This window comes from Gadus macrocephalus, chromosome 20 (assembly GCF_031168955.1).
Source record: "Gadus macrocephalus chromosome 20, ASM3116895v1".
Classification (NCBI taxonomy): Eukaryota; Metazoa; Chordata; class Actinopteri; order Gadiformes; family Gadidae; genus Gadus; species Gadus macrocephalus.
In genome coordinates, this window is record NC_082401.1 from 14,970,488 (window position 1) to 14,983,581 (window position 13,094).

Genomic DNA, 13,094 nt, shown 5'->3' on the forward strand with positions numbered 1-13,094 from the left:
GGAAATCTTGCAACATTGGCAACAGTCGTACCGTAGCGTACCGGAACGCCGTCGACGGGTTAGATTGTGTGGGAATAAAAAGGTTGAATGAATGCGGAGGGTGTTCCGGATGCAGGGTTCCTGATCAAAGACACATGTTGCCCCCGTCCCGACTCTAACTAGTCCCGTCATGACTCTAGAAACTGGGCATGCTGGCGCTCATCAACGAAGAAAGCCGATTCCCCAAAGGAACCGACTACACCCTCCTGGAGAAGCTGCACAGTCGGCACGCGGTGAGTGGCATGCGCACGTCGTGCACATGTGAACGCACACACACACACACACACACACACACACACACACACACACACACACACACACACACACAGGTTTCGACAGACACGTGCATGTGTGAACGCCCACACAGGCATCGATTACAACATGTGCACCTGCACATGTTTATGCTCGCACTCACACACACACACACACACACACACACACACACACACACACACACACACACACACACACACACACACACACACACACACACACACACACACACAGACAAACATGCATGCAGCCACATGCACACACCGAGACAAACACACACACGTGCACACGCGGAGGTACACACGCACGGAAAGACTCATGCACACACAAGCAAATACCTGGAAGAGCCGTAACCGTGGTGCGGATTTAGATTCCAGGAACCGGTATCTACGGGAAAGCCATAAAACTTATAACCCCCCCCCCCCCCCCCCCCTTGGGAGGTAAACACCGTCCCGATCATCATCACCGTCACCATCGTCAACACCATCCCCATAAAGAGTTAACTCCCCCTCCGCTGTGGAAAGGGCGCCGCTCGCCACAGCAATAAACACGTGCATAACACACGTCGTCCACGCCCCCGGCCCCCTCACACGCAAACACAGCAGTGCTGGAACGCGATTGGCCGCGGGCCCCGGTCCGGGCGGCTCCGTGCGTTCAGGATGAAAGCCGGGCCTGAGAGGCCCCGCGACACTAGAGCCGCGGGCTGTTCTCTGAGCGTCTGCCATGCATTCAGTCTCTGAGACATTTAACATTTATATTTTACATTAAGGGCATTTAGCAGACGCTTTGATCCAAAGCGATTCACAATAAGTACATTATTCGGAAGAAAGAGAAACAATAAATCGCTGTTGGTACAGTAAGGATGATCAAAGAAACAAGTGGCAAGCACTAACATTTGTTAGTTTAACCCATTCCCCGTATACAACAGAGATAGCTAGGATAAGATGCTACACAATGCTAAGTACTATTTTTAAGTGCCAGGACATATAACATACGATAAGTGCTTACATTACGTGTCAGGACATACAAAGTGCGTAAGAAGGGTCGGAGGCGGTGGTTATGCAGAGTCTACGTGAACTCTGAACCGGTGTCTTGGGTCTTTTGAGAGACGACACCGGGCTGAGGTTGTAGTCCAAGGGGAGTTTAACTCTGGGTGTCGTAGTTCTTGGAGGTGTTATTGCTTTTGCTACTTTTCTTCTTCTGTGGTTTTGGATTAAATCGCTGTTCCTCCGAGCTCTGTACTGTGTGTTAATGTGTCTGTGATCTGACAGCTGAGCGATGTGTCTCCACAGGCTAACCCCTACTACGTGAAGCCCAGAGTGACCGACCACCAGTTCGGCATCAAGCACTACGCCGGAGAGGTGATTCATAACTGCACTTTAAACACAGGCACACACACGCGCACACAGACACACACACGCGCACACACACACACGCACACGCGCGCGTACACCCACACACACACACACACACACACACACACACACACACACACACACACACACACACACACACACACACACACACACACACACACACACACCAGACCTCCTCCATGTATCTTGGTTTGCTGGAGACGTTGAGCGGTGTAAGTTCCTGGACGACCAGTGAGCTCTGCCTGCCAAAAACTGTCAGAGGAACTTAACACCCCCCCCCCCCGCCCCCGCCCCCAGCCTGGCACACACACACACACACACACACACACACACACACACACACACACACACACACACACACACACACACCCTAATTTCCCTGCGATTTAGAGAACCCTTTCTATCTTCCCCCTCCCTCCTTCCCCTCCTCCCCCCCCTCCCCCCTCCCCCCCCTCCCCCCCAGTAATGAATGAGAGGGGGTGAGATGACTCCCAGCGGAAGCTTGGAGAACAAGGAGGGAAGGGGGGACGAGGGCGTGGGGGAGGCGGGGGAGGGCGGGGGGGAGAGGGAAGCAGTTAGCCTGGGCTTGGGGGGGAGGGGGGGAGGGGGGGGGGGGGGGGGGGGGGGGTGAGGGGGCTCCCTGACACCGGGTCCTCCGATTGGCCGAGGACAAAGAATGTCCTGATGGAGCGCAGTGCGGACAATGTCCCCTCAGTGTGAACATGGCAGTCAGGTCACGAGGCTGGCAGCACCCAGCAGCACCCAGAAGCACCCAGAAGCACCCAGAAGCACCCTGCACCCTTCATCCATCACCCTGCACTCTCACCCCGCACCCTGCCCCTAGCACCCCTCATACTGCACCCTGCACTCAGTACTAAGCACCCCTCATACTGCACCCAGCACCCAGTACTAAGCACCCAGCACCCTACACACTGCACAATGCCCCCGTCACCCGTCACCCTTCACCCAGCCCCCAAAGAAGACCAGTCAGGTTTCTCTGGACTGCCAGGTCACTCTCTAGCGCTCTCTATGTCTGACTTTCCCTCTCTCCCTCTCTGGCTCTCTCACATTCTGTTGCTTCCTCTCTCTTTCTGTCCCACTCTCTAGCAATCTGTCTGTCTGTCTGTCTGTCTGTCTGTCTGTCTGTCTGTCTGTCTGTCTGTCTGTCTGTCTGTCTGTCTGACAGAGTTCACTGTCTGTCTGTCTGTCTGTCTGTCTGTCTGTCTGTCTGTCTGTCTGTCTGTCTGTCTGTCTGTCTGTCTCTCTCTCTTTCTGTCTCTCTTTCTGTCTCTCTTTCTGTCTCTCTTTCTGTCTCTCTTTCTGTCTCACTCTCTATCTCCTCCCTTTCTTCTCTCTCTGTCTCTTTCTCTCTCTCTTGCTCTTTTTCCATCTCACACTCCCTAACTCTCCCCCCCCACCTCTCTCCCCCCTCCCCCTCTGCCCTCTCTGAAAGCTCCTTCTGTTATCTGAAAGGGCACCCTGACTCTGCAAGAGTACGCTGGTGTCCCCACAATATATGTCATTATAAGCGTGGCTTCCAGAGAGAGCGAGAGACGCAACACATTGGAATCCCTATCCACCAAATCCGGAACGTTCCGCTGAGACCACGACGAATTACACCCCTCTCTGGGTGTTTCCCCTGCAGTAAATGTTCATTAATTTGATTGGTGTACGCCTCCATTGTTGTATTGCGTATGTCCAACACACCGAAGCACAACAGTGTGATGCCAGACACCGAAGCGTAACCTATTATTACCACGCACACGATAGTGTGTCTGTTTGTGTTTATTATTACTATCATTTCCCCTGATTCACGGGTAGCAGCCGCAGTCTCCCAGATCAGACTTTAGCCCGGGGAGTCTGTAAGTGTGTAATTGGCTATTAACATCAAACATAAACTCAGCCAGCACTAGTAGTGAACTTGATCAAGTGTCTGTAATGGTTTCAAATCAGCAATGAGTTGACTGGCCCCTTTAGCATTACACTGATTCAAATCCCCTCTTCATCCATTCACACAAATATGTTTTCTTCACTAGAAGATATCTGAAAGCAAGGCAAAACTTCTGGTTTTGGTTTTCGGCTCAGGCTCTGAGCAGTCTCCTGCCAGAAGTTCTGCTATAACCCAGTAGGACTACTGGACCAGAGGTTCTGCTATACCATAGTAGGACTGATGGACCAGAGGTTCTTCTATAACCCAGTAGGACTGATGGACCAGAGGTTCTGCTATAACCCAGTAGGACTACTGGGTCAGAGGTTCTGCTATAAACCAGTAGGACTGCTGGACCAGAGTTTCTGCTATAACCCAGTAGGACTACTGGACTAGAGGTTCTGCTATAACCCAGTAGGACTGCTGGACCAGAGGCTCTGCTATAACACAGTAGGACTACTGGGTCAGAGGTTCTGCTATAAACCAGTAGGACTGCTGGACCAGAGGCTCTGCTATAACCCAGTAGGACTACTGGGTCAGAGGTTCTGCTATAAACCAGTAGGACTGCTGGACTAGAGGCTCTGCTATAACATAGTAGGACTTCTGGATCCCAGACTACAGCAGCAGAGGTGGTTGTGTTTCCTCGTAGCGATGCCTATCTGGTTTCTGTTGAGGGTCGTCACGGCATCCAGGGTAAACCGAACCTGATAGTTATAGAAACAGAGCCCTTTTGTTTGGCTCGGTTTCAATGGCAGAGGAATGGCGTGTAATTACCGTGTCCGTGATGTATAAATACACATGTCATGTATGGAGGGCCCACCTCCGACACGCAACCCCCCCTCCTCCACCCTATCCCGCAAGGCCTCGGGATAGACGGACATTACTGGAGCACGCATGGACACTCACACTCACGCACACACACACGCACACACACGCACACACGCACGCGCGCACACACACACGCACGCACGCACGCACGCACGCACGCACACCATGCATGGAAATGTACATCTGATTACACATGCATACTGAAGCATGAAGAAGTTCCCCTCTCCAGCTTTCAAAAATGCACACACAAACACACACACACACACACACACACACACACACACACACACACACACACACACACACACACACACACACATTCCCTCTGTCCTTCACAAAGGTGCAACAGAACGCATTCCCATCCACACACCAGCGCAGGCAGGGTGGCATTAAGGTGGATCATCGCACCGTGGAGGCTTAGCGCGCCGTAAAGTCCACGGTTGAGCAGCCCCCGACAGGTGATCGCATTAACAGAGACGCCCCCCGCATCCCCTCACACACACCCACCCGTCCACCCCCCACACACACCCCTCCACACCCCACTCACACACCTTCCCCCCAACCCCCTCACACACTGTCTTTGTTCACTGACGCTCGATCAGCGAAACGTCTGTCAGGTCCCTAAAACATGCTTCTACAGGCACACACACGGACACTGGCGCACAAACCCACACACGCACACAAACACGCACACAAATGCGCGTGCACGCACACACAATCACATATACATGCCTCATACATGCACATAAACATTCATACATACACAGGGACACACACATGCACACGCACACACCGGCGCAAACACACACAAACGCACACATAGGCCTGCGTGCACAAACATATATATATATATATATATATATACTGTATTGTTACAAGATAGAATACATGCCACATGCATGCACACAAACATTCAACCATACACAGACACACAGGCACCCAACCACATGCACAATAGCAGTGCACGTGGGGCCCTGCACGTGTCCACACATGTTGAGCGGATGATTCGGGAAAAAACGTTTCCCGCAGTGAAAGCACATCAAAGGCCGACATAAAGCGGCCGCTTGAGAGTCACGTGACCCACCGCCGCGGTCATTATCAGCGGTCTTGGAATCCCTCAGAACTTCAGGCCCGCTAGCGTGCGACGCCTCTTTCACATCCAGAGCCCGTGGAGTGCGTTACCGACCCCTGCGTGTGAGGCCCCCCTTTGAGGCAGATCACAGCCACAACGACGCTATTAGATAACGTCTCTCGGCGGCGTTGTGCTCCACGCTCATACGCTCGTACGCTCCGCAGGTTCTTTACGACGGCCGCGGGATCCTGGAGAAGAATCGCGACACCTTCCGGGACGACATCCTCTTCATCCTCAAGGACAGCAGGTGGGACAAACCCCCACGGTACAGCCCGGGCTGGGCTGATGTGTACCTGGTGTTCTCTGGTACCGCCGTTTCACTGCGGTATATAAAGCCTTGGAAGTGCACTTATTTAGGAAACAAGTGTTCAGGTGTAATCCCCAAGCCTGAAGCCTGAACTTTTAGACCCCTGTGGCTCTTTTAGACATGGTGTTATGAACCCTTACTAAGCATTGTTCGATAGCTCTGTACAAAGTATTAATCTAAAGCTCTCAGCTTGGTTCTGTGGGTCTGAACTAAGCATGGTTCGATGGATCTAAGCTCATTTCTATCACTTTGTGCTAACTCCAAGCCTGGTTCTATGGCTCTTTGCTGATCGTGGTTAGATGGTTCTAAGCCTGGTTCTATGGCTCTTTGCTGATTGTGGTTATATGGTTCTAAGCCTGGTTCTATGGCTCTTTGCTGATCGTGGTTATATGGTTCTAAGCCTGATTCTATGGCTCTTTGCTGATCGTGGTTATATGGTTCTAAGCCTGGTTCTATGCCTCATCCCCTCCTTGTCGCCTGGTTCCCTGTGCTCAGGCTGGACTTCATCTACGACCTGTTTGAGCGCGTTGGCAGCCGCAGCGGGGACGAGACCATGAAGATGGGCACGGCCCGCCGCAAGCCCACCGTCAGCTCCCAGTTCCGGGTGAGTGGTCCCAGTCCGCCGTCAGCGCCCAGTTCAGGGTGAGTGGTCCCAGTCCGCCGTCAGCGCCCAGTTCAGGGTGAGGGGTCCCAGTCCACCGTCAGCTCCCAGTTCCGGGTGAGTGGTCCCAGTCCGCCGTCAGCGCCCAGTTCAGGGTGAGGGGTCCCAGTCCACCGTCAGCGCCCAGTTCAGGGTGAGGCGTCCCAGTCCACCGTCAGCGCCCAGTTCAGGGTGAGGGGTCCCAGTCCACCGTCAGCGCCCAGTTCAGGGTGAGTGGTCAGGGTGTTGGGTCTCAGCCCGACGGTTCTGGGCTCAAATCCAGTTCAGTTACCCCGTGAGCTAAAGACGGCTCGCCGCTCCTTCAAGTAGAGACACTCACTGCGAGTTCCTTTGGCTGAAAGTGTGCTAAATATATAGCCCCGAGCATATAGCCTTGCTCTTAAATCAAAACGGCCCAGAGAGAGACCCCATGAAGGGAGCCAGGGGGGGGATTCCTCATGTCAGACAGGAGACGATGGATCATACACGTCTGTGTTGTGAGTGTGTCCCCGTGGTGTGTCCTGCGGTGGTTCCGGTCGGGTGGGTTCGGGTTCTGGGGGTACGTGGTCTTTTCCCTGTCCTGACTGCGGTGCGGAGGGAGAAGGAGAGACGTTGGCAGGGTGCCCCGGTCCACGGCTCCTAAAGCCCAGGGATTAGGGATGATGGCTGGGTAGAGGGGGGCGATCCAGGGGCCATAAGGCTCCAGGCTGCCAGGCCGGCCTGGCTGGAGACAGCCTGTCTGAGGCAGCCAGGGGAGCCGGGCCGGCCAGAGAGCCTTCCGGAGCCAAGGGGCCTTGGAGTGTGTGTGTGTGTGTGTGTGTGTGTGTGTGTGTGTGTGTGTGTGTGTGTGTGTGTGTGTGTGTGTGTGTGTGTGTGTGTGTGTGTGTGTGTGTGTGTGTGTGTGTGTGTGTGTGTGTGTGTGTGTGTGTGTGCGTACGTGTGTGTGAAGGCCACACACAAAAAAAAAATATAGGCCCCCGTCCGGCCGCGTAAAATCACACGTCCGTTCCGTGTTTGGCCGCTCCGTCTATACTTTGCGGTCGGGGGGGGGGGGTCGGACTCCTCGCTCGGAAGGAATCATTTCCCTGCATGACTTATACTGGATTAATGAAACTGATACGGCCTCCGTCCAGAACCGACAAGACAACATTGAGATAAAAAAAGACAGAGCGGCTGACCTCCGACCTCTGACTGTTGTTGTTGTTGTTGTTGTTGTTGTTGTTGTTGTGGTTCTGCCTGTGTTTCTAACCACTGTTGTTGTTGTGGTTCTGCTTGTGTTCTTTTATCATTGCTGTTGTTGTTGTTGTTCTGCCTGTGTTTCTAACCGCTGTTGTTGTTGTGGTTGTTGTTGTGGTTCTGCTTATGTTTTTTTATCATTGATGTTGCTGTTGTTGTTGTTCTTCTGCCTGTGTTTCTAACCGCTGTTGTTGTTGTGGTTGTTGTTGTTGTTCTGCTTGTGTTCAGGACTCCCTCCACTCCTTGATGGGCAGCCTAGGCGCCTCCAACCCCTTCTTTGTGCGCTGCATCAAACCCAACATGAACAAGGTGAGTCCCAAACATCCCTTTGCGCGCGCGCGCGTGTGTGTGTGTGTGTGTGTGTGTGTGTGTGTGTGTGTGTGTGTGTGTGTGTGTGTGTGTGTGTGTGTGTGAGACAGTATTCTCGATGACCCTGCAGCCTCACGTGTTTCACTCTGCTCTGGGTTGAACTACGTCTATGCGACGGTCCGTCTCCTTCACCTTCCCCCCGGTGACTTCCTGCCCGGGGTGTCGTAACACTTCTGTTGGTGTGCGCCTCAAACGTCTTTACCCCAGTCGAAGTGACCCGGGGTGTCCCTGTCGATGTCAAAGAAGCCTCTCTTTGTGCCTCCTCTTTTATACGGGTCCTGTGCGCCAGCAGCAGCACATTCCAGCGCAACGTTAGGCTCTCCACCCCGGGGGGGGTCAAGGTTCACGCGCTGGCTGCGGCGGCTCGGCTGGCGGTCCAGTGACCCGAATGCACGGCTGGAATGCTGGATGGACGAGACCGCAGGGAGTTGGACAGGCCATCAGCGCCTCACGTTATTTATTATGCCTCCGCCGCATTGAGGGAGAGCGTCCAACACTAGCATTGTTCTGCCCTGTTTCTGGTCCTTATGGGACGTATGGAGGACGAACCCCTATGGCTTTATAATGCATTCACTGCGTTGTGTGTGAGTGACTGAGGCAGCGTACCGGCTCTGTCGGGACTCGTGGCGTCGGGAGGAGAGTGCAGGGCACGAGGAGGGCAGAGAGTGGCATGCTACAGGAACAAGAGTTCATGTACATAGTTTGGGTTCGGCCTTGTGTTGATTCACTGTCTGCTTCCCTAGCAGTCAGTCCGTCTGATTAACATTTCCTCCTCTTTACTCTCTTTGTTCTCTCTCACTCTCGCTTTCACTCTTGCTCTTGTTCTCTCTCTCTCTCTCTCTCTCTGTCTCTACTTGTCTCTCTCTTTTGTCCCTCTGTTTCTCTCTCTCTCTCTCTCTCTCTCTCTCTCTCTCTCTCTTTCCCTCTCCCTCTCCCTCTCCCCTGCTCTCTCTCTCCCTATAACCTGTTCTCTGCTGTGGAGGCCCGGGCGTTCTTTAAACACCTGGCCCTGGCTGCTGGAGATAAACATGCCATGCCTCTGTTGATCCTGCAGAGTGACGCCCGCTGAGCCTCAGCGGCGGCCTTCGCTCGGCTCTCGCATGCGTGCCTGCATTCCCCCTGCACGGACCCACTCTCCCTGGAAGAATTGTCACTCATGGGAGGCTGTGTGTGTGTGTGTGTGTGTGTGTGTGGGGGGCACTGTCACAGCTGTCACTGCCCTCTGCTGAAGAGCAGAGTTCAAACCTTTGAAGGGCTAAAGGTGTGTGTGTGTGTCATAGTTAATATCCGATACAGGAGTAGTGTGGTGTGTGTATACGTGTGTGTGTGTGTGTGTGTTGATTGAGGTTGTTTAACGATTGGTTATGCGCGGTTTTGGGTTTGTTATAATAGGAAGATCGCAATTTGCTCGCCTGTGTGTGTGTGTGTGTGTGTGTGTGTGTGTGTGTGTGTGTGTGTGTGTGTGTGTGTGTGTGTGTGTGTGTGTGTGTGTGTGTGTGTATATGTAATATGAGGAAGATCACTGTGTGTGTGTGTGTGTGTGTGTGTGTGTGTGTGTGTGTATATGTAATATGAGGAAGATCACTGTGTGTGTGCGTGTGTGTGTGTGTGATATGAGGAAGACCATTGTGTATGCGTGTGGGTGTCACTGCGTGCGATCTGAGGAAGATCATTGTGTTTGTGTGTGTGTGTGTGTGTGTATGTAATATGAGCAAGGACCCTGTTTGATTGTGTGTATGTGTGTGCGCGTGCGAGGGATCTTGCTATCAAAGCATGGAGGGTTTCCATGCGTAGCGACATTAGCCTGTAATTAGATGGACATAATAGGGATGCCAGGGGAGGCTCTTGGGGTTTAGCCACCAGATGCCTCCCCTCACTGGTGGCACTGGGGCCCGGCTGCCCTCAGTTAGCCCCACCGTGGGTAGCCTGACCAGTACAGGTGGAGGTGGAGGTGGGGTACCCTGCCAGCAGAGGTGAAGGTGGAGTTGGCTGTAAGTGGAGTAGCCTTTTCCAGAGAAGATGGAGTGCTACGTCGGGCGGAGCAGATCGCCATCCTCGCGTGTGATGATCAGCGGAGCGTCTGAGTGAGTCAGAGCGGTGAACAATGGGCCCGCTATCCCTCAGTGTCACCTCTCTGTGGGGACGGCGCGCAGCTCACCCCAGACCCCTCAGCGCTGGCTCGAACCCCGCCGGATGCCTCTGCAAACCAGAGAGCTGGCAGCTCTTCTGCTTTTAGGGTCAGGTGACGTGTGTATGTTATCCAAACGGGTGTGTGTACTGTGTGTACGTCCGTCTTCTCCGGCGTTGTTGGGCAATACACGTAAACACATGAGCCTCTTCGTCCCTGTGTGTCTGGGGAACATTGTGTTTGATTTCGTTTCGTGCTGAAACCGAAGACGTTTGTATATCCGTTGCCGCGTTGCACTCCGGTCCGATAATGCGTGGATGAGCCTCGCTGAGGCCGTACGGGCGCTCTTCGGGGGACGTACTGAGGTGCCGTCTGGATTACAACGCCTGCATTACGCGCTTTCCTTCCAGAACGCCGATCGATTCGACCCGGACGTGGTCCTGAACCAGCTGAGGTATTCCGGGATGTTGGAGACGGTGAAGATCCGCCGGGCCGGCTTCCCGGTCCGCAGAACCTTCCAGGACTTCTATGACAGGTCAGTGGGAAGTACAAAGACACTAGGACACTCTAGAACACTGTAGAACACTCTAGGACACACTATAACATAGAAACATGCAACAACATACAACATTGAACACAATAAAAAGCACCAGAACACATTTGAACAATTGAACCCACTAGAACAGAAAAGCTAGATAAACCTACACTAGAATATAGACAGTGTAGAACAGGGGTTCTTACATTTTTGACAGCTGAGGGCCAATTTAGGAACCCAAAATTAGGCGGAAAACGCCGTCAGCATCCCAGTGGTGAAAAAAAACATTGCACCTTGGACCTCTGGGAGTGAGGTCAAGTGAGGTCTATATCACGAAACTGAGGTTCATCATTTCAAAGTAATGTACAGGTGGATTAAAACTAACAAATGTAACAGGATTTTATGGAAAGCTAGAGAGAGTCGACCTTTCTCTTTCTGTTTGTTTATTTTTGTTTAAATTAATATTGATATAATATCCCCTCTGTTAATTTTTTTATTTTTTTACTTGAGAACCAATGGTGTAGACAGACACTAAAATATAGATAGTATAGACAGCCAGTAGAACATAGATAGTATAGACATACACTAGAACATAGATAGTATAGACATAAACTAGAGCACTAGAACACTAGAACCCAAATAAGGTATACACAGTATACACAGACAGTACACAGACCATTTAACAAGGCTCTTTGTATTAGTTAAGGTTATATATTGGTCATTGACTAACTACAGTCAACTCCCAATTGTTGTGGTTGCCCTCTATAATATTTTTTTGTGTGTGTGTTTGTTTGCCTCCGTGTGTGTGTGTGTGTGTGTGTGTGTGTGTGTGTGTGTGTGTGTGTGTGTGTGTGTGTGTGTGTGTGTGTGTGTGTGTGTGTGTGTGTGTGTGTGTGTGTGTGTGTGCGTGTGTGTGTGTGTGTGTGTGGGTGTTAACAGATACAAGATGATCCTTAAGAACAAAATGGCCCCCGCTGATTTAAGGGCCTGCTCCTCTGAGCTCCTCATGGTCCACGACGCCACAATGAAAGAGTGGCAACTGGGGAAAACAAAGGTACACACACACACACACACACACACACACACACACACACACACACACACACACACACACACACACACACACACACACACACACACACACACACACACAGACACACACAGACAAGCACACAGAGACAAACACAAACACACAGACAAGCACACACACACAGAGACAAACACAAACACACAGACAAGCACACACACACAGAGACAAACACACACAAACAGAGACACACACACACACACACACACACACACACACACACACACACACACACACACACACACACACACACACACACACACACACACACACACACACACACACACACACACAGACAAGCACAAAGAGACAAGCACACACACACAGAGACACACACAGAGACACACACAGACACACACACACACACACACACACACACACAGAGACACACACACACACACACACACACACACACACACACACACACACACACACACACACACACACACACACACACACACACACACACACACACACACACAAACTGGCAAACACAGAGGCCCAGCTGGGCGGCAGAAAGGATCAGGTGAAATGTCACGATGGTAGCAGGATAATATGAAACTTAGACTCAGACTCCCCCCAAATCTTCATTCTTGTTACTCGATATTCTGAAGCTCTCGGCGCTGGTTTCAACCAGTCGGACAGCGTGTGCGTGCTCGGAGAGGACTATGAACAGATCTCTATAAATCTGGCCCCAGTTAGTAGCAGACAGCTCCGGGCCTTCACAGTGACATTAATGTGTGGAGAAGATTGAATGGTTTCTCCTCTTACTCATTTCCTAAGGATTTCTCTTCGGCTGCTCGTGGTCAGTCTGGATTGTTGTGATTGTTTCTCTGCAGTCTTTGCGGTTTTTCCTCGACAACTGTTGCTCTAACTGGGAGCCGTCATGGGTGGTTTATAGGAGAGGCAGGCATTGTGCGGCTGAACGGAGTCTGCGTCTTAGCACACAGGTTAACGCTGACGACGTAAAGGTCTAGGGCAGTGGCCCAATCCTTCTTCATATCTTTATTTTTCTTCTTTCTCTGTCTCTGTCTCTCTCTCTCCCTCTCCCACCCGTCCCTCTTTCTCTCCCCGTCTCTTTATCTCTCCCCCTGTGTGTGTGTGTGTGTGTCTCTCTCTCTCTCTCTCTCTCTCTCTCTCTCTCTCTCTCTCTCTATCTCTGTCTCTCCATCTCTGTCCCTCCCCCCGTCTTTCTCTCTCGCTGTCCCTCTGTCTCT

At 52.1% G+C, this 13,094-nt stretch overlaps 1 protein-coding gene across 1 annotated transcript in view; it reads left to right on the forward strand.

Moving 5' to 3' along the window:
• The window catches only part of myo10l3 (myosin X, like 3), a 62,410-nt gene that overhangs the window by 28,839 nt on the left and 20,477 nt on the right, over nucleotides 1-13,094 (forward strand). Inside the window, 7 exon segments of the mRNA XM_060039469.1 lie at nucleotides 180-272; nucleotides 1,605-1,673; nucleotides 5,740-5,822; nucleotides 6,378-6,486; nucleotides 7,987-8,067; nucleotides 10,666-10,790; nucleotides 11,730-11,844. Coding sequence (XP_059895452.1) covers nucleotides 180-272; nucleotides 1,605-1,673; nucleotides 5,740-5,822; nucleotides 6,378-6,486; nucleotides 7,987-8,067; nucleotides 10,666-10,790; nucleotides 11,730-11,844 — 675 coding nt within the window.